General features: G+C 44.6%; 1 protein-coding gene across 11 annotated transcripts in view; it reads right to left on the reverse strand.

Moving 5' to 3' along the window:
• CELF4 (CUGBP Elav-like family member 4) overlaps positions 1-22,305 on the reverse strand; it is an 868,113-nt gene that overhangs the window by 127,678 nt on the left and 718,130 nt on the right. For all 11 annotated transcript variants that reach the window (XR_012639468.1, XR_012639467.1, XM_074952294.1 and 8 more), the window contains exon 6: positions 6,157-6,300. Coding sequence is in view for 9 of the 11 variants with exons in the window: in XM_074952294.1 (XP_074808395.1) it covers positions 6,157-6,300 (144 nt within the window). In the remaining 2 variants the exon portion in view is untranslated. The remainder of the gene's footprint in view (positions 1-6,156; positions 6,301-22,305) is intronic.

The raw sequence follows: 22,305 nt of genomic DNA on the forward strand, positions 1-22,305 counted from the left end.
ATCTTATGATGAATATATCTGGTCTGTATAAGCAAGCTCTGTAATCACTCCATATCCGACACAGAAGTATATGGCATGGTGTCAGGAGTAAACTAAGGACAGGTCTACACTTAAAACACTGCAGCAGCACATCTGCATTGGTGCAGCTGTGACACGGTAGTGCTTCACTGAAGACGCTACTACACCAATGGGAGAACTTCTCCCAGCAGCATAGTTAATTCACGGCCGTGAGAAGCAGAATCTATGATATAGCACTGTCTACACCAAGCGGTTAGTTTGGTCTAACTGAGTCGCTCAGAGGTGTTGACCTGGCCTAAGAACAGAAACAGAAGGAATGAAGTCACAAAAGTTGCAGACAGAAGGATCAGCAACAAAGGTTGCAAACAGAAGGAACAATGCAACAAAGGTTGCAGGAGCTCATCAACATGCCATTCTTCAATGCCCCAGAGAATTTCAGCTTAGATAAAGCTTCAGCATGGACAGACTGGAAAAGGTACTTTGCAAGATTTCACATTGCTACCAAGTTGCACAAAGAAACTGGGGATATACAGGTATCATCTTTAATTTATGCTACAGGGAAGCAAGCAGAGCATATCTTTAAATCCTTTGACTTTACTGTAGACAGGAACAAAGATAACTATGAAAAGGTTCTGGCTATGTTTGATGCACACTTTATACCTTGGAGAAATGTAATTTAAGAAAGAGCATGTTTCCACCAGAGAATTCAAGAACCAGGAGGAAAAGTGGAATGTTTTATAAGAACTCTGCATACACTGGCTGAAAGCTGTGATTTGGGGAATGCAAAACATGAAAATATGAGAGACAGACTGGTTATTGGGTCAACAGATAAACCCAAATAACCCAGATAACCCCCTTCACAACATCTACAACTGAAGAGAGATTTAACCCCAGCCAGGAGTATCCAGAGAGCAAAGCAGTCTGAACCAGTGAGACAGCAACACCTACAGCAACTTGAAAAACCTGAACCCAGCTTAGAAACTGTAAACAGACCCTTGAATGTTAAAAGTCGTTATCATAAAACCTCTGAGGCAAGGAGAGAGAACTCTCAGGCTAAGAGGGACAAATTCCAGCCTACGTGCACAAGGTGTGGGAAAAGCCCTATCCCAAGAGATGATACATGTTCAGCCAGAGTCACACAGCATAACTAATGCACGAAATATAGACATTTTGCAGCTGTTTGCCGCACCAAAGCAGTCAGGGAGTTTAACTCATATTACAGACAATCAAGACCCATTTTTTTTTGGGATCTATCACTTGTGATGACATAGAGCCTGCCTTGGAGAGTGAAATTGACTATGCATGGCAAGACTATTGACTTTCAAACGGACACAGTCATCTCAGAAGGGACTTACAATCATCTTCAGCCTCTCCCAGAGCTGAAGTCACCTGACACAGTTTTGACTATCCCTTGAGGGATGCTGAACTGCATGGGTCTGTTCACCACAGAAGCAACTTATAAAGACAAAAGCTTTGCATTCACAGTGTGTGTGATCAAACGACCACAGATCAACAGGCTCCTCAGCCACAGTGTGGCAGCCATGATGGGACTGGTGAGAAAAGTGGAAGAACTCAATGGACTATTTGGTGAAATACGACTTTTCAAAGGAGATCCACTACAAATCACCTTAAGAGACAATGAGGAACCATACCGCTTTCATACACCTCGCAAGATTCTTATCCCATTACTTCACAAAGTGAAAACTGAGTTTAGGAGAATGTAATGGGATTGGCATAATCGAGAAAATCTCAACACCAACAGCATGGTGTGCCCCACTGATTCCAGTGAGAAAGAAAAATGGGAAAATATGAATATGTGTGGATCTTAAAAGACTTAATGAAGCACTTGTGAGAGAAAAATATATATCCTTCTAACCCTAGATGATTTCTTTCCCAAAGTGAAAGGAAGTACAATATTCTCCAAGCTGGATGCCTCAAGTGGATTCTAGCAAATCCCTTTCGCCAAATCAAGTACTAAACTGACTACATTTTTCACACCCCTGGGGAGGTTTTGCTTTTGAAGATTACCTTTTGGGATTGCTAATGCACCTGAAATTTTCCAAAGAAGGATGGCAGTATAATTAACAAACACAGATGGAGTGGTAGTTTTCATGGACGATATTCTGATATATGGATCTTCAGTGGAAGAACACAAGAAAACCTTCAAAGAAGTCCTAACCCTAATCAGTCATTCTGGATTGAAGCGACACAAGGAAAAAAGCATTTTCCACCTACCCCAAATTGATTTTTTGGGGAGAGACAATAAACAAAGATGGAATCAGTCCTAGCCCTGAGAAAGTTCAAGCAATTTGAGAATTGAATGTACCAACTAATGCACAAGAACAGAGATATATCCTGGAGAAGGAAAAATTATCTTGGTCAATACCTACGAGACCCTTCCACAGTGACAAAACCACTGAATGAACTGTTAATGTCCAAAACATCTTGGCTATGGAGGCCAAATCAAGACATTGCCTTCAGAAAGGTAAAGGAAATTACCTCAACAGCTCCAGTTCTGAAATACTATGATGTGAACAAACCTACAATGGTCAGCGTGGAGCAAGCAGCTATGGCTTGGTGACGGATTGTTGCTACAACATGGCTCCGAGTGGAAGCCAGTTGCATTTTGCTCTTGTATACTCACTGAAGCAGAAAAATGACATGGACACAGTGAAAAGGAGTGCTTGGCAAGTGTATGGGCAGGTGAGAACTTTTACCGGTGTCTGGGTGGACTGGATTCATTTTCACTGGTAATAGACCATAAACGGCTTGTAACCCTCATCAATGGAAAAGACCTGGATCAAGCAATGCTGAGATGCCAACATCTATTGTTACGGTTAATGTGACTAACCCAGTTACTATACATGTTCCAGGGGAAAACGTAATAGTAGCGGGCACTGTGTCACAGAGCCCAACATTGCACTCAATTACCTGGGAGCTCGAAGTCGACACAAAGGCATATGGGGATGCGGTGGACACATACAGCCTAGTGTCAGAACAGAGACTACACCAGCTACAAAAAGCAACCTCAACAGACATACAACTTCAGGAATTTCTAGGTTACATTAGCGGTGGCTGGCCCAAGTATCTAATAGACCCTAAGGAAGTGACAAGACACTATTTTGCGGTGCATGGAAAATTACGCAGTTCAGATGGACTCATGATTAAAGGCAACTGCATCATAATTCCAAATGAAACGAGAGGAGAAATCCTAAATCTCTTCCATGAAAGACATGAAGGGCTTAACTAAATGCTGTGAATGGACCAACCAGTCAGTGCGATGGTCGGGCATCAGCCAGGACATAAAGACTAAATATCTGCATATGAATGTTGCAGAACTAACACACCAACACAACACAAAGTAACTTTAATAACAACACCTCTACCAGACAGGCCTTGGAACAGACAAATTGGAGTTTTATGCAAATTCAGAGGACATCATTACCTAGTCACAATGGACTGTTTTTCCAGCTATATAGAAATAATGCACTTGGAAGACATAACGTGTTGAAGTGTGTTTTTAAGGTCAGGCTTGACAAGGCCCTGGCTGGGATGATTTAGTTGGGGATTGGTCCTGCTTTGAGCAGGGGGTTGGACTAGATGACCTCCTGAGGTCCCTTCCAACCCTGATATTTTATGATTCTAATCGAGAAACTGAAGTTCACTTTTGCTTATTTCAATATTTCAGTCCAACTAGTGACAGACAACAGACCACAATTTACTGCAGCAGAATTTAAGTCATTCTGAATGAAATATGATTTTGATCATATTCCTAGCAGCCCACATTACACACATGTGAATGAAGAGGCTGAAAGAGCTGTACAGACAGCCAAGAAAATCCTACAGCAGGAAGATCCATTCTTCACTCTTCTCAATTACAGATCAGCACCAATACAAGCTAATGAATGTAGTTCTAAACAATTCTTGAAGGGAAGACAACACAGAACTCCTATTGCAACTTTGGAAAAGAATCTATCTCCAAAGTGGCCAGACATTCAGAACGCAGCCAAATCAAATAAAAAGGCTAAAAGAGCTTTTGAACACTTTTACAACAGACGTCACTCAGAGAACTGTTGGGTCTAAAATCTGGTGACTGTGTACATGTCAAAATGGATGGAGGAAAAGGATGGACAACTCCAGCTGTCATAAAGAAAAGGAATTTAGCACCCAGGTCAGATGTGACTGAGACCGACAGCGGAGAATTCAACAGAATCAGAAAGAAGGATCAACAGAGCAAACTCTACAGATGTCAGATGCAGACCAAGAAGAAGACTCAAGGATTCCAAACGGACTACACCCAGTCGTTGCAACTAATGGACAGCCAGATGACCAAGTTGTTAATGTGTTTGGGACGTGTAATTAGAAAAACAGTATGATTCAGAGACACTTAATAGACTGATACATACTGAACATATAAATATTTATACTGATCGTATAAATATTGTAAATGGCAGGAAAGTAGAACGTAAAAGGGGGAGATGTGATGGAATGCTAAACTGTAGTATACTGTTCTGCCACAAGATGGCACTGTGTAAAATACTTTATTTAAAAGGCTAACCTTAGCCATACCAGGAAGAGCATTAAAGGATCTTATGATGATCCTAGTGTGTATAAGCGAGCTCTGTAGCCAGTCCATATCTGGTACAGAAGTACATGATAGGAAGTGTCCTCACAAACTCAATAGCTCCACACATGCTGGGGAGAGAACAACTCAAGAAAGGGAAGGGAGTTCCCCAAAGGAGCGGGCGATTTGAGATAGATCGGGGCATGCATGATTCTACAGGGCATTCAGTTACGCTGAGAACACTTAGGAGAGGATGGAAGCTTCTTAGGCCTTCATCGAAAAAGAGGGAAGATGGGGAGTCAAGACAGGGGACAGAGGGTACTCTAGCTGAGTGCCAACATACTAGAGAAAGCTGGTAGGGTAGAAAGCATGGTCTAGTGAATGGGGTACTAGGGTAATATTCAAATACACCTGCTTTCAACTAGTGACTCAGCAACAGCCTCCGGATATAACCTTGGGCAAGTCCCTGATCTCTGTTTGCCTCAAGTTCCCATCTAGAAAATGGAAAGAGTAGCCTCACCCTACCTCACAGAATATAAGGATCAAAGCCATTAAAGACTGTGAGGTGCTCACATGCAATGGCACGGAGGGCTAGCTATGTGGCTAGTGGGATCTGTGCTGTTATGTCTGCACGTCGCTCCTGAGTTCACCAATGCTGAGGCACCCAGAATCACCAGTCACTTTTACATCTGCCTACAGCAGGGTTCTTACACCTTCCTCCGAAGCATCTGGTAACAGCCACTCTCAACAATGCGATACTGGACTAGATGGACCATGAGTCCAAATCAGCAGGGCAGCTCCTGTGTTCCTGTGTAAATGTGTCTCAACTGTTTTGCGTGTGTCTGACCCAGATTTAAGCTCTTTGGGGCAGGGACCATGTATGAGTGTGCGCGTGTGCGTGTTACCTGGCATCTTTTGACGACCCTGAAGATGCAAAGACTATGGCGGCCATTTTCTACACTGATCACTGATTTTGACTGCCTGAATATGGGGGTTCACAAAATAGCTAGAAGACACTGTTGAAAATATGGACCTGGCTGAATACAGTTGAGAGCTATCTCACCGGCCAATCCGATGCAGCTTAGGGGTTATAGCCTGGGAAGACCAGAGGGCTAAACCCGGGATGGTTTCCATTTCCTGAAACCGATCTGGGGTTGGATGTTGGTGACACAACACTAAAAACTGGGGTGGAATTGGATTCGGGTCCCATTTTATCCAAATCCTTGACGCTTCGTGGTGTCTGGCTTTGGTGGTTATGGATTGGACCAACTGAACGTAGCTTAGTGGTAGCTGGATGCATGGCTATGGTTTGGTCATAACTGGAAGCAGCCGTTTTGCCTTCTGCACTGTCTGGGAAATATCCCAACCTACAGCAAGCTGAGTGGCTTAGTGGCTCAGACTTGTCTCTGACCTATCTCTGCAGAGCCAGTTTAATGAAGGAATCACACAGTCCTTCTTTCCTTTAAGCCTCACTCTTTCCTCCTGTAGGGTCTCTCTGTGTGCTGTGCCATTGTCTATATGGTGTCTGGCAACGCAATTCTCCTTCACGTGCAGAGAACAGTAGCTATACTTACTGCCTGTGCGTAGGCACCGTACGCTCCAAACTGGATCGCCATGGGGTTGAACATGCCCATCTGTCCTGCCATTTGCTGCATGCGCCTCATTGTACGCTCCTTGTCCGTGTCTGCAAACTTCACCACCAGGCTCGAGGAGGCCCCCTGGAGGTAGGGAAACAAAAAGAGAGAACACAACAGGGGTATTTTCCCATTAGTGCCTACTGGGAGCAATCTGCATTTGCACATGTAACAGAGACTGGCTGAGATTCGGCTCCAGTGGGCTTTGAAGACAACCCTGGGCATCCTCCCGTGATCTTTAAGTTCCACACTGATCTCAGCCTGTGGCAGGCTGGAGAGAGCAGCCGCAAAGAGGAAAAGGAATCTGTACCATGAGGGTGGGGTGAGTGGGCCATCTGGCCAACTCTCATTCTTCTCTGAGCTCCTCCTTTCTTTGCTTTGGTTTAAATTCCCTCTGCAAAGAGGTGGGCCTTGTTCTTTTCCACCTAGCGAAACTGCTAGTCTATTAGGGATTTAAACTGAGAGCTGGTACCACTGCACTGCAAGCTAGTAACTTCTGCAGTACATTTGGCCTGATTTATTTTTTGGACAGTGCAATGGGTTAGTTCTATCCCTGCCAGATCCTGCCTGTGGGACCCCTGCCTCCCGCAATTGCTTGGCACTCACTATTTTTACGCTTGTGTCTGGTGAGAACACAAGGGTCAGCTTTGATTCCAGAACTTAGCACCCCACAGTCTGCAGACGTTTAAGCATCCTGCAGCATCTCCATGAGACGGAGTCAAGTCAGGGAAGGGAAAGTGGTGATAAGTGGATCAGAGTTTCCTCCTCTATCTCGAGAACTGCAGAAAGTTGAGAGGTGACCTCAGAAGAGGTCATAGGAAGATGAGCCCTGCTGTGAATGCAGAGTTTGTTAGCTGCAGTTAGGAAAGCTCTACTCATTTGGAGCAATGGAATTTCTCAGCAAGGAAAAAAGGTGAAAACCCTTTTGTGCAAGCTGGCACAGACGGCATGCTCTAACGACAGTGGAAATGCAATAATTAGGGATGGGCAAATTCTTTGTGTCAAACTTTGAACCCGCTTGGGTTCAAATTCAAGAGACACTGACTTGATCGTTGTTGGGTAGGGATTTTCCAAAACACTCAGAGTTGCTCTCTCTTTCTGCTCCTGCTGACACCAGTGGAAGTTTTACTAAAGATTTCAGGAGGAGCAGAGATAAGCCAGCTCTGAGCACTTTGGAAAATCTCACACGGTTGGGCTTATTTCCTACTTAGGAGAGAGTACATGGAAGGCACACTGATATTTTTCATACGCATTGTAACAGAACGACAGTGCGGTTAACATATGGGATTTTCTGGTAAACACATGTAATATATGAGTCATAACTACAGCTGGTAATTAATATGCCTTTTTAACACATGCAAACTCAAACTAATCATGCAGCTAGACTTTCTTCCATTTGTTCCCTTGATGGAACCATGTTTTCTTCTCACTCCTAAGGCCTTGATCTTCTATCCAAACAAGGAAACCCAGATCACCCTAGCAGGTGACTGGTAGGAAGCAATCAGCTGTGAAATGGGACAAGGTACACTGTTCTACCTCTCACTCACTCACTCTTGTGTCTTAGGCTCAGTGGGACAAGAGCTTGGCTTTAATTGGCCTTGACACTTGAGCTTTAGTACTATTAATCCAGCAACAGCCAGCAAGCTGCAGCTACACCCAAGGTAGCAGCAATGCCAACCTGCTTGGGCCCCTGTCTACACTAGAACTCAGCACTGGTGCAGATGCACCAGTGGTAGCTAGACCTGGATGGCAGGTCCCATTTCCCTCCCAGGGAAAATTTTGAATTTTTGAAAAAATATTAATCCTGGCTTGGGATGTTTTGTGGGAGAGAACAATAAAAAAAAATCTAGTTCTGGGAGAACCAAAGCAGAATTTTTCCAGGGAGCCAGGCAGCCCAGGTAGCTGGGAAGTTTGGCAGTTGGAAAGTTTGGCAGCCCGAACAGCCTGCTGTTTGGAGAGCCCAGCTGATGCAGTCATCCTGGGAGCCTGGGAAGGCAGAGGACCTGTCAGGAAACCAGGCAGGTCTCCATGGGCAACATGCGCGGTTTCCATCTAAATGGACCCATTCCCATGATTCGCCAAATCAGTCTTCTGCTACAGAAAACCATTCCACCGGAAAAATTTCTGAACAGTTCTAGTGGGAGCAATGCTGTGGCCCCAGTTTAGCACCAGAACAGTGGCGTTGTTGCTGGCTATTGCTGCAACACGGGCACTAATTGTTCCAGTACAGGTGCACCCTTATGGAGACGGGGGGGAGTATAATTGCTGGCTTTCATTCCCCCGCCCCCCCAAACTGGGGAATAATATCCATTTCACTGAAGGCAGAGCTGCTTTGCTGCTTGTTAGGAATATCTTAATAAAATACTTTAATGCACAAACAATGCCTAGCACAGCAGGGTCCCGGTCTCTGACTCCTAGGCACGACGATAATACAAATTAATAAATAATAATAATAATAGCTACGTCTGCAGAAGCCCCAGCACATGCATATGCAGCACCTGCTGCAGATCCTCATAAGGAATAAAAAGCTGAGGAATTAACTTGATAAAGAAACAGTCTGAGGCCACACAATGAGTGATGTTCCCCTGGATTAGCAGCACTGGAAGAGATTTTTGTTGGTGAGGAATCTTTCTTTTTGACCTGTCACTCTCCCGCTCTTACCCTCTTGCTAATAAATCTATAACCCGCCTGAACAATGTGGTGAAGAACAAAAGAAGTGAAACAAATGACTTAGCAAAACAAAGGGAGGGAGAGATGAATGCCCTATTCAAGGCTGTACAGTGGGATCCAGGAGTTATTAAGAGAGCAAAGCAGAATAAAATCCACATTCACCAGGGTTTCTGCTCAAGGCTGGGCAACTTCTCATTTTTTCTTAATCACATGATATAGCTATTGATCCTTCCCCAAATCACATTCTTAATTGCAGCTCATCGACAAATGAATATTTTAATGCATACATTTCCTGCTAATTATCGCCCCGACCAGTCCTTAATTAGATTTCAACACTCATTTAATTAACCCTGATCCAAGAGGCTGTTTGGTAACCTGGATCTAATGATCTGAACCTATTTGCAGCCGCACTGGAGAGAGGCTTTGGGTCAGGGTAGGTTGGGTGGCTCAGTGCAGCTTGGAAGCCTAACACGGCAGAGCTGGGTTAGCCAAGGAGGAACACAGTTTAAAGGACGCAAGATTTTGAAGCTGAGTAAAGGGAATTATTGTTATCTCCTGGGACGTGTGTCAAAAATGCAGAGTGGTCTAGTGGAGAGGGTACTCAGCTGGGAGGAAGCAGGAGACAGGATTAGACCTTGAGCAAGTCACTTCACCTCTCAGGACATCTTTTTCCCCACCTCCAATCCTTTGTTTGTCTTGTCTGTTCAGGCTTAGGCACTGTCTCACTGTGTTTTTGGACAGCCTAGTACAACTGGGTCCTGATCTTGGCTTGCCCCTTTAGGTATTACCATAATATCTAATAATAAAAAAAAGCTGTAGAAACATGCCAATCTACAAATAGTGGGGGATTTGGTATCGTAAGTGTTACCGAAATTTTGAAGGAGGAGGAAGAAGGAAGTCTACTGGCTACAGCCAAACAGAAGCAGCATGTTACAAGATTGCTCTGTAAAACAGAGATGTCTGTATATACGCAAATATATTTAGTATATATGCAAATATAGTTAATAGACAAAGTGCCAGTAGATGGCGCTCACCAAAATGCAGTACAGCTGGTTTTACAGGACCAATCAAATTGATCGCTGTGTCCTGCAAATGGCTCCTTAGGTGCAACTCTTCCCATGCAGCACTGAACAAACATAGTTGTGGAGTCAAACAGGGCTTTCATCTGAGGATTATCAGCAAAAAATGCCATGCAATGTAAAGGAGACTTCTCCTCCATGGCTGTTGCTTCATTTGCAGCACAGAGTAACTTGGCATCTACCCCTCTGTTTATTCAGACTTTTAGAATTCTGTTAATTCTGAGAACTGAGTGTCATTGTGACTTGAAGGGGGTGGTGGGGGAAATGAGGCCTTCGTCTGAAATATCTCATGCTTGCCAAAGCAGGTAAGACCTTGGCAGCAACAGATGGTTAGTTGGCAGATGTTTTCCTCCACCACCGCTAGATTTTGCCTTTAATCCTCAGAAAGAACAAAATGAATGCCAATGGGAATTTTCCACAAGGATCCCACTGAGTAATAAGTAATCGATGGCTACTGTGTGAAAGGGAGGGCGTTGGACAAGTGGTTAGAGCAAAGGCCTGGAAGTCTGGATTCCTGGGTGACATTATTAGTAACAGTATTTACAGGTAGTGCTTAGAAGCCTCAAATGACATCAGCACCCCAGTGCGGTAGGTGCTGTACGTACACCAGCAAGAGACGGCCCCTGCCCTTCAGAGTTTACATTAAAAAAACCCCAAAACCCAACAAGACAGGGAGATCACTGACAGTCACTGTTGTTATCTCCATTTTATAGCTAAGGAACTGAGCCCCAGAAAAATTGGACGACCGACAGTTTATGTGTGGCAGAGTCAAGAATTGAACCCAGCTATTCTAAATTACAGGCTCATACACTAAGCATAAGACCACACTTCATCCCCAGCCTCTGCTACTAATACATTATGTAGGATCATGAAGGTCATTAAATTCAACATCATTGATTTAGTCAGGGTTGGTCCTGCTCTGAGCAGGGGGTTGGACTAGATGATCTCCTGAGGTCTCTTCCAACCCTAATCTTAAGAACATAAGAACATAAGAATGGCCCTACTGGGTCAGACCAAAGGTCCATCTAGCCCAGTATCCTGTCTTCCGACAGTGGCCAATACCAGGTGCCCCAGAGGGAATGAACAGAACAGAGAATCATCAAGTGATTCTATGATGCTATGATTAAACTGGCCAGATTCCGAATGGACGTGGGTGGTGAATTCTGTAGGGCGTTGATGTGAAATATGTATCACTTCCCAAGGCTGGTAAAACCTGAGTTGGTGTAAACTGGTGTAGCTACCGGCTGAGAATTTGGCCTTACTCATCTGCAAAATGAGGATAATAGAATTGGCTCCCTGCTTACTGTCATCTACAGACAGGCTCCCATTGGACTCCCTGGGACTGGGCCCCCTCAGTACTTCCTGAGCCCACAGGGTGTTAAGAGGCTTAAATCACTTATCTGTGAAAAATGCTTTGAGATCATGGGTGAAAGCTGCTGCATACTGTGGATGGGGAAGGCTTATTTATTTGTCCACCTCATGGATTCATTGCTTTTAAAGCCAGAAGGACCACGATGAAAATTTAGCCTGACCTCCTGCCTAACACCTCATCTCCCTGTCATATTATTCCACACAAAGCATTATTACAGGAGCTCCCTAGAGCCGCTCGGAGAGGAGAATGTTGGACCATGAAGGACCACATGCAGGCCTGATCCAAAGCTCATGGAAGTCACTGGCTTCCACTGGTTTTGAATCAGGCCCTCAATGAACACGAGACAGTGCCATATATTTCCTTTGCCACAGGCTGGCTAAAACTGGAGCTCATCTCCTTTCCTCCTGACCTCCTTTATTAAGTGCTATGAGATCTACTGCTGAGAAGCACTATAGTAGAGGGAGATATTATTTCCCATTCGCTCCTAGGCTGGCAAGTCTACTTAACGTGACTATCCTTGTTTGTTCCCCTGGTGCAGCTGGTAATATATTGCTCCCCTTAGTCAGCACAGGCAGACACTCTGCAGCCTGGTGCTGCGAGGGGAAAAAAAATGGAGGTAAAAATCCCCCTCCACTACACTCAGTTTGTAATCCCTAATCAGAGTCCTCTGTGGGAAAAACTAATTTCCCAGCCTGTCTTGACATGTGAAATAAAGTCACACTTGAAAACAGGGGCTTGACAGGTCGCTTGTGAAATTTCATATTCAACTAAAAATAAAATATCCATCCATTGATATTTCATTAAAAGGGCACAAAAACAAATCTCTTCCCTGGATGTCTGGAGTGCTTCCTGTTAGTTATGGCCCTCCAAATGGAGTGTATACACAAATTAAGCATAAACTTTACAGAAGACTAAATAATATTGTACTACCCCAGGTAAACCTATGTCTTCCAGCACAATTGTCAATGAAAAAGTCTTGAGAAATTATGTCACTGCAAAGTACAATGCCATATATTTATATTTAGTAGGGCCTATAAGCGTAAGAACCTCTGGGCTCAGCGAGGCAACTCGCCCCCCTAGTAATATATAGAGATTATTTTTATAAACTCGTGAATTACAGCCCTGATTCTGCAGAGCATTTAAGCACATGCTTAATTTTAACTATCTGAGCAGCCCCACTGGAGTGCAGCACGGGTGACAGTGCTTTGCTGAATTGTGGCCTATACCTGGTATAGGTGGGGTCAGCTCACTGGATAGATTCAGGGCTGGGAAGTCGAGAGGTTTTGGCTGCTTAAAGTTAGGCTTCGAGGCTGGGATTTAAACATGTCCAAGAGAATCAGGTGCCCACATGTGATTCGGGTCCTTTTGAAATCCCAGCCCTGTGTCCATATCGAGGCACCTACGTCAATGGAAACTGCTCGGGGTTCAGCATTTTTGAAAATCAGGCTACTTATTGAGCTGCCACAATATGAATTTAGGTGCCCACATGTGAGAATCTTGGCCTGCAGTTCTATTCCCAGCTGTGGAACTGATTTGGATAGGTGCCCTTGGGCAAGCCACGAAGGGCAATATGTTCAAACCAGCCTGCCTGAAGTTAGGCATTGAGAGTCAATGGGAGAAGCTGGTTGCCAAGACTGAAAACAGGGCTACGTCGGCTGATGTAAATCTGTGTAGCTCCATTGAAATCAAGGATGCTGTATTACATCAGCTGAGGATCTGGCCCCAGTTTGTAAAGACACTTGGGTATCATAGATTCATAGATATTAAGGTCAGAAGGGACCATTATGATCATCTAGTCTGACCTCCTGAACAACGCAAGCCACAGTATCTCACCCACCCACTCCTGCGATAAACTTCTCACCTATGTCTGAGCTATTGAAGTCCTCAAATCATGGTTTAAAGACTTCAAGGAGCAGAGAATCCTCCAGCAAATGACCTGTGCCCCATGCTACAGAGGAAGGTGAAAAACCTCCAGGGCCTCTTCCAATCTGCCCTGGAGGAAAATTCCTTCTTGACCCCAAATATGGCAATCAGCTGAACCCTGAGCATATGGGCTTGAAGTTCAGGACAGGAAGTGAAAAAGAACAGTGTATCCATTTAGATCTTGCAGAGGACAGGGAATGTTAGATAGGCAGAATGTAATTACACAAGTTGGAATTAGGCCAGGACATCAGGAAGAACTACCCTCCTCTTGTGAAATATGCCATGGTTTTTTTTCAATGTCATGTCTCATCTGAAAGATGAGTGGGAAGGCAGCCACAAGGAGCAATTTCACTTTAGATTCCTGAGAGCCAGTTTAGACACACTCGAGCCGTGGGTGACAGAGATGGAAGGAGATAGGAGACATTCATCCAGCACTAGAGTGACAGAGGCCTTTGATAATGGCACTCCCTTGGCAAGGGAATGTCTAAGCAGAGATAGTAGCTACAGGTACTTCCATCCACAGGTCTCCTGAGTTGTAATTTATTTGGAGTAGATGCTTGAGTTAGGTCTTACTCCCCCAAACGCTTGTCAGTTGGTATCACTCTGAGCTGAAGTAGTTACTTCCTTCAAGGTAACTGAAGTATTAACTGGTGGCGAAACTGTACCGGATTTTAACTAGGAATAACTAGATACATACCTCAGATATTAGAGATGGCCCCCGAATCAAAACTCCAAGTCTTTAATACCTCAACACTTTGGGAAAGTTTGGATCCCAATCCAGAGCTGGATTTTGTGGCTCAATCTACTTATAATAATTCCACACACGCCAAAGCTATTCACATCGCTTCATGCACTACTGGCAGCCGATCGTTATTGTTGAGTAATGGTCAGAATGTATTTTTTTCCCATGAAAAATTTCGACAAAAAAGAAAAGAAATGTCTTCATTTAATTTTATTGGGTTTCCATAGAAAAACTGAAACCCCCCCAAACCCTTTTTTCTTCTCGGATGATTTTTTTGTTTTGAAAGTTTTATATTTTCAATGAAAATCTGTTGTGGTGGTTTTTGGTTTGTTGTTGTTTTTTTTTTAGGAAAATGGATTGTCTGAAAATAAACCTCACTTCATGGGAAAAAATTTTGAACAAAAGTTTTTGAGCCGCTCAATTATTCATATTATGGGAGACACAGCTAAGATCAGGACCCTTTGTGTGAGGCATGGTACAAACACATAGTAAGAGACCGTCCCTGACCTACAATCTAAATAGGCAAGATGGACAAAAAGTGGGAGGGGACATAGTCACTGACAGGAGAAGTGAATTGTTTAAACTGAAACAGCAGGTCAATGGCTCAGCCAGGAATAGACCCTTGGTCACTCCAGGTCACTGATTTTAAAAAGAAATAAGAGTTAAAGAAGGGCCAGCAAATGAGGGAGATATACAATTTTTAAATAGCTCATTTTAAAATTGGAATATTGCACAGGATAAGGAATACTGCAATAACATTATTTAGTTATAAATATACTGCCCATTAAAGCATGTTACAAATCACTTCTATACTATATCTATTCTCCATTAACACATTTCAATACGATAGCCTAAATAATAATAAGTCTTTGCACTTCCACAGCACCTTCCATTTGAGGATCACAAAACTATGGCCAACCATCACTCTGTTAATTAATCTCATGTCATCTTTGCATTATCATCACCATTTCATGTATGGGGAAACTGAGGCACAGCAAGATGACGGCCATATGGTGCTATACCCTGGGCTGGTGTAAAATCAATGTAGCTCCATTTGTTTCAATGGAGTGATACTGATTTATACTAGCTGAGGATCTGGCCCTTTATATGCCAAAGAATCTGCTTCCATTTGGACTGAAACAAACGGGAATGCGGCGTAAATTTTTAATGGGGAGAGGATGTAACCATTGGAACAATTTACCCAGGGTTGTGGTGGATTCTCCATCACTGACAATTTTTAAATCAAGAGTGGATGTTTTTCTAAAAGATCTGCTCTAGGGATTATTTGGGGGGTAGGTCTCTAGCCTAGGCTATACAGGACGTCAGACTAGATAATCACAATGGTCCCTTCTGGCCTTGGAATCTATGAATCTACGAGAGAAACATGGCAGCTGTTGAACAGTGTACCACACCACCATGCAAGAGCTTAGGGCAGGAAATGAAGCAGAATAGCATATTTGATTGAAACAGCCAGGGGATTTTAGGAACCCAGAATGTAATTACTCATTGGAATTTGGCTGGGACACCTGGGTTAATAAATCTAATTTTGTCAAAAATACTATGGGATCCTTCACAACCACAAATTGCAAGGGTCTCGGCTTAATATCTCATCCAAAAGTTGGTACTGTGACCTTGACCTTTAAAAATGATCTTGGTCAACATTTGACCGCTTTGGCCAAAACCAATCAAGTCACCTACAAATAAAGGCATTCTGGAATGGGTTAACACACACAGATTCCTGAGGATTATCTGTGTAGGCTGCAGGAAAGGGGTTCATTCATTCCTGAAGAGACTTCACGGGAACTTCTTCATTCCATCCAGTGAAGATATCGTGCTTTAAGCGTGAGCTGGCTGGAAGACAAGGATTCAAGGGAAATAGTTGGAAGCATCCAGAGTGATTCAAACCTGGTCGAAAGCCCATGGAAAGGTCCAACTGACTTCACAGGGCTTTGGAGCAGGACCCTAGTGAGAAAGAGGTGCAAGAAAGGAAAGAAAACCATCAAAGTGATAAAGATCCAGTCCTGGGACTGTAATTCTTCCTCTTCTACAGGAAGAATGTGTTCTTAATACAGGATCTCTGTGTTATCCAATGGAATTCCCTCTGTTGGGCGAGAAATCCCCCTGTAAGAGAGGGAATGTTTTATGTCTCCAGGACCATAGGTTTATAAATGGCTGTGATCCCTCAGGAAAGGTCAGTGCTTGGAAATTTTTTTAGCCCTCTTAGGTTCTAATTTCATCCAAAAGAGACAGGTGTTGAGCATGGAATATCTGGGACCTCTACAACATTCCACTTCCCTGTCTTTCTTCCCCACTCCCCAGCAACCTCCTCCTGTTGTTGATTTAGTTCCTTCCTCCCTTTGGAGCCACAAAAGGACATTATAGCTCCAATTAGCTCCTTTTGTCTAAAGCAAAGATGTGAGGCTCACTATCGCTTATCCCTCTTAGCCCATTTGGAGGTAATGAATTCTGCAGCGCAGAACAGTTTGAAGGGAAGAAAGAGAGGAAAAGACTGCAACTGAAGCCTATCAACTCCCCTGGGCCTCTTAGCTGTCCTGCCAGATGCCTGCACTGCTACGGAGATGTGACTAGAGAGGAAATGCAGCTCAGTTGAGTGCTTAGGCCCCAAAAGGCCATCTTCGGTGCCGGTATGATTCATACCCCCTGTCAGGCAGCCGGGCTGCCTGGCATTCTATTCCGGGGCCTAGAAACATCTGATTTATTAGTTCATTTATGAAACAATGGGGAAGGGAGGGAACGTTGCCCTGGGATTTTATTTTATTTTATTGTAGGACGTAAGGGATATTATTGCTGGGGTGCTACCGGAACCTCTGGCTAAAGGAAGTGAAACAAGTGGTGGTGGTGGCAGGAGTGGGGTGGGCCAAACTGCGAAGGTCTATCCCCTATTGGGGGACCTGGTGACTGAGGGAAAACTGACCCATAAGTTTTAGGCTGTGGTGACTTTTGATAGCAAACAGAGACTGAGCTAGATCAACTACTGAGAGATGGGAAACCCAAGTTCTAATCCCTTCTCTACATCAGATACAGAAGAGCATTGAACCGGGTCTCCTACATCCTGGGTAAGTACCCTGACCACTGGACTAAAGGTTACAAGGCAGAGGCCCACCTCCTTCTCTCTCCCTTTTTGTTTGGAGTTAGGCATGTGCTGCCACCTTTCTTGCAAAAAAATGTCTTAGGTGCCTACCTACAGTTCCTGGCTGAGAATCCCAACTGGAGATAGGTGCCTAACTCCTGGAGAGAGGTGGGGCTTAAGCCACACCTCCGTCTTCAGCATTTCCCATTGGCTAGCTTAGGTGGCTCCCATTCTTAGGCGCCTCACTCAAAGCTGTGAATTTCACGAGGCTACAAGGGGCTTTGATGCTGAATTTTGACACACCTAAGTCCGTTTGTGGATTTAGCCCCAAGCTCTTTGGGACAGAATGTGTATTGCACAGTTCCCAGCCCACTGTTGGCATTCAACAAAGAATATGAAGTGCAAATGGTTCCCCTGAAACACTTGATGATGCCGATGATTTACTCATCCAGCACCAGCAGTCCACTAAGTCCTTTACTGACAGGGGTAAAGACAAGATGACAGCCCTGAAGAGCTTGCAGTCCAGAGAGATGACATATGAACACAAGCACTGAAAGGTGAGGAGGTGGAAGGGTGCCATTAAACTTGACTCTTAAGACTTCTTTCTAATCACCCTCACTGTGTTGTTAACCGTAATATTTTAGGCACTCAAGTGTCCTTGAGTTAACTCTTCTCTGCTGGGACTCGGGTGTGCAGCTGCTGTGACCATTTCTATTGATTGGCTTGTTACAACTGTGCACAATGCTCCTCTAAGTCAAATAATTTAATATGGAGATATACCTATCTCATAGAACTGGAAGGGACCTTGAAAGGTCATCGAGTCCAGTCCCCTGCCTTCACAGCAGGACCAAATACTGTCTCTTATTGTTGCCCCAGATCCCTAAATGGCCCCCTCAAGGATTGAACTCACAAACCTGGGTTTAGCAGGCCAAGCTCAAACCTCCCCCCAAACCATGCTGTTGTCACTGCTACCCTTCCTCCCACCCATTTGTTTCACCTCCCTGCTATTTCTTGCCTTTTAGCTTGTAAGCTCAGGGGACAGGGGCTCTCTTTTACGGTGTCTACCCAGTGCCCAGCACAAAGAGACATCAGCTTAGCTGAGGCCTCTTGGGGCTACCCAATATGAACAGTCAGGAGAAACCATTGGAGTCTAGTTGTGGAGAAGGAATCCGCTAGGGTGAATCCAACCCTGCTCCGACTGAAGTCAGAACATCTCTTGGCATCTAAAGGAGTGGGCCACATCCCATGAGGCCGCACGCACTTGGGACCCACACCTGCCAAACTTACTCAAGTGAGGAGCTCCATTGACTTCCCACGGATGAGTCTTCCTGGCATGAATGGAATATGGCAGGATTTGGGTTTGGGTCAAATGCTCCCCAACTTTTCAGAAAATGACACACCTGCCTTTAAAAAAATTAAAAACCAGGTAGCTGCCGGGAGCCAGCAATGGGAAGTGGATTGTGTGTGTGTGTGTGGGAGTGGGTGGGGGGTGGGGGGAGAGACAAGGAAAGTTTCTCCTATGAAAGAAATGATCCAATTTGAAGTAAGTCCCTTATGGGAAAAGCTGTGACAGAGGCTGCTCTGTTCCTGTTAATTTTCACAGTGCAGCTGTCAGCGGGTCTGTAAATAGTACTCCATGAAGCCAGCACTTCCTATCCACACATCAACCGTTCAATTAACAGAAGAACAGAAGAAGGAAATAAAGTGCACCACAGCCTTCTATCACGGCTTTGATGTTTCCCAGCAATTTATGAAAGTGTACACAAACCTAATTACAAGCCCCACTGCTTCCCATTTACATGGAGCTTCTCAAGTTCAGAGCTGTTTATATCAAAATAATTGTTAAAAATACCTCAGCTGATGTATGGCATTGTGGGGCCCTGCTCACCGCAGCCACCACACCCCTCCTCCTGGGGAGTTTCTGCCTACCCAGCACTTTGGCACAATAAAAGCAGCTTCCCCACCGCCGTGCATGCGAGCTGCACAAGATACATCTTCATCAGGACCTCAGCAGCTTGTTTCCTCTCCTCCCCCTACTTGCCCATCTCCTCCCACTTTCCTTCCACCTCCCCTGTCGAATTTCTCTGCATTTACCCCCATCCCGAACTTGGCTGAATGTTCCTCTGCTATGTTACGGTGGAACGACAACAGCTGTTTGTCCCCCTCTCCCCCCTGCCACACTGTAATGGAACGGTCTCAGCCTACGCTTTGTAAAGCACTGTACAGGTTAGCTGCACTATAGGAATGTGTAATAAAAAGACCCAATAGTAATAATACTGTATGTTGCAGGTTAGTATTTTTTTGTATCACTGCCCTCTGTTGGTTGGATGCAGAAGCACTCAGCTGTGTGACATCAGCCCCAACATGTGATGCAGCGTCTCCATGAGTTTACCTGGTAGGGACCTGTGCTTGCGAGTGGGGATCTGAGTTTTAGCGCCACTCTCACCAGGACAATGCATGCATCCGATGAAGTGAGCTGCAGCTCACGAAAGCTTATGCTCAAATAAATTGGTTAGTCTCTAAGGTGCCACAAGTCCTCCTGTTCTTTTTGCGGATACAGACTAACCCGGCTGCTACTCTGAAAACTCTCACCGGGAAGTGCCGGGTGGCTACTGACCGCAGGAGCACGACCACCGGGATGGCCCCAGCTGCAGCATGAATTTGTTACACTCATAAATATTTTAGTAACGCCAGTCCAGTGACCTACGTGATCCGATCCAGAGTTTTCATCCCACCAGTCTAGTGAACTACAAAATCTGTTCCAGCCTGAAGAGAGAATTTCCATGTCAAGTGCAGGGAGCAAAACAGCTGCTTCTCTGGGCTATTAAATACAGGAAAAGCTAGGAAGACCTCAGCATCTTCAGGGTCATGGCTGGGGTACAGGACACATGGCTGATGGTGCTGAATCTACCCTTTTCCGGTTGTTTAAAAAACTCAAGTAAATAAAATCCATTGCAGAAGTCTCAACTGGCTGCCCAGCTAGTCATAAGCAACTGGGAATTTCTCATTGCCTTCATGGGAGAGTGGGGATATTGAGGAAGGATCTGTAGGAAGAATCATATAATATCAGGGTTGGAAGGGACCTCAGACAGGGTGCTGACCAGAGCTAGTTGAAAACAGCTTTTATCTTCAGCAGAAAAAGATTGACTCTGTCAACACTCCCCCAAGCCCAAAAGTTTTCAAGAGGAAAACAATTCCATTGTCAGCTTTGCCAGGAAAAGCTGAATGCTTCTGTGGAGAGGAGACACTTTCCGCGAAGTGTAGCTGAAAAGCCATTTTTTTATTTCCTTTTAAGCTCCTTGGGGCAGGGACTGTCTTTTTGTTCTGTCTTTGTACAGCACCTAGCGCAATGGGGCTGTGACTGGGGCTCCTAGTCACTACGGTTCTAATAGTATAATAAAAAAACCCCAATTTTCTGTCAAAGAACTGTCGATGAAAAATTGTCAGCCAGCCGTAGTTGTGACTTTAGCGAGTAATTTGGGGAGGGCCCTCCACAGACAGGTAAAAGGATATCAGAGAATCATAGAAGATTAGGGTTGGAAGAGACCTCAGGAGGTCTCCTAGTCCAACCCCCTGCTCAAAGCAGGACCAACATTAACTAAATGACTCTATGTTCTAGTTCAGTCAACAGTTGGTGAAGGCCTGTGCTATACAGGAGGTCTGACTAGATGATCATAATGGCCCCTTCTGGCCATACGGTCTATGACTCTATTAATAAAGAGGGAGGGGGCGCAGAAGAATTGTTAAAGTATAAGGAATGGGGGGCGATATGAGGAGATCTGTGGGCAGGTAAGTAGAGTATGGAAGAGTTTATGTAGGACTTTAAAGGTAATAACACACAGCTTGAATTAGATGAGGTGGAGGCAGGGGGAGGCACCCAGAGAGGTGGGCGATGTGGTCAGAGCGACAAGCTAGGAAGATGATCGTCTCCATGGGGTTTTGAAAGGAGGTGAGAGGCTTGATGTGAGTGTTGGAGAGGAAGAGGCTGACAAAGGCGAGATGATGAAGTTCTGGCTGTGTGGACGGAGAGACAAGGCCTCCTCCTTCTATGCGTTTGGCGTGGATATTTTCTGGTTAAACTATTGGGCTGCACTCAAGAGACCTCAGTTCAATTACTGGCTCTGCCACAAACTAACTGTGTGACCTTGGGCATGTCACTTGCTCTCTGTACCTCAGCTCATTGCTCATAACATGGGAATCAGAATACTTCCCTACCTTACTATTCATTTCTGTGAGACATTAGAGGTGACAGAGGCCACATAAGTACTTAGAAGAGCCATCCTCTAGGGAGGAAACATCCTTATGAGCTAGGCTGGGAAGCAGGAGTAGGGCAGCATGTATCTCTAGTTTGCATTGTAGAAACACTTCCATACCACCTCCTCCTCACAACTTATTTGGGACTTGAGAGAAGGAGCAAGTGCTGTGAAGAGTTTAACGGACACTTCTCACTTCTCCAGGAAGTTTACGATGCTGGAGAAGATCCCTGAAAAGGTCACCAAGTACATCTATGAAGAGATAAGCGTGCATCTGTGCCACCAAACACAACCCTTAACCTTTGCAGAAGTTTAAAGAATTCAGATAGCTTGTCTGAGGGAAATAAGTTTCATTTCTGGTTCGTGTGTGCACTTCCGGATTCCTGCTGAGAGTAGGGGACTGGTCCAATATTCGGGGAGGTCAGTGTAAGGACTTGGAACCTGATGAAGTAGTGCCGGAATATTAAGAGGGTGGCTTGATCGGGGAAAGAAGCCTTGGTAATCAATCATGAAACCCTCCCTTAGGAATATTTCCAGTTTGACCTTGCATCCCTAAGAAGCTCTGGTTGAGCAAGTGAACATTTGGGTGCTTAACCATGGCAATCCCCTACACCTTTGGTGTTTATTCCATTATTAGAGCTGACAATAATAATAGGCCAAATTATGAAGTCTTAAATTTTTACCTTGATCAGGCAAAACTCCCATTGAAATCCAGGGGAGATGCGATTGGTCAGCACTTGTGAAGATCACACCTCTCTCTCCAGATCACAGGTCTCTATCCATAGCTCTTTAACTAGGATTAACTAGAGAGTCTGCTCACTTTCAATTAAACTCTAATTTTGCACTGGGTAGCACCAGCAGATTTTCAAAGGAAACTGAAGAAGGGAACAAGCAAGCACTAATAGGATGGGACAGAGGATGATCCATTGACTAGAGCATTAGCATAGGACTTGAGAGAC

The sequence above is a fragment of the Natator depressus genome, chromosome 5 (genome assembly GCF_965152275.1).
Source record: "Natator depressus isolate rNatDep1 chromosome 5, rNatDep2.hap1, whole genome shotgun sequence".
NCBI lineage: Eukaryota > Metazoa > Chordata > Testudines > Cheloniidae > Natator > Natator depressus.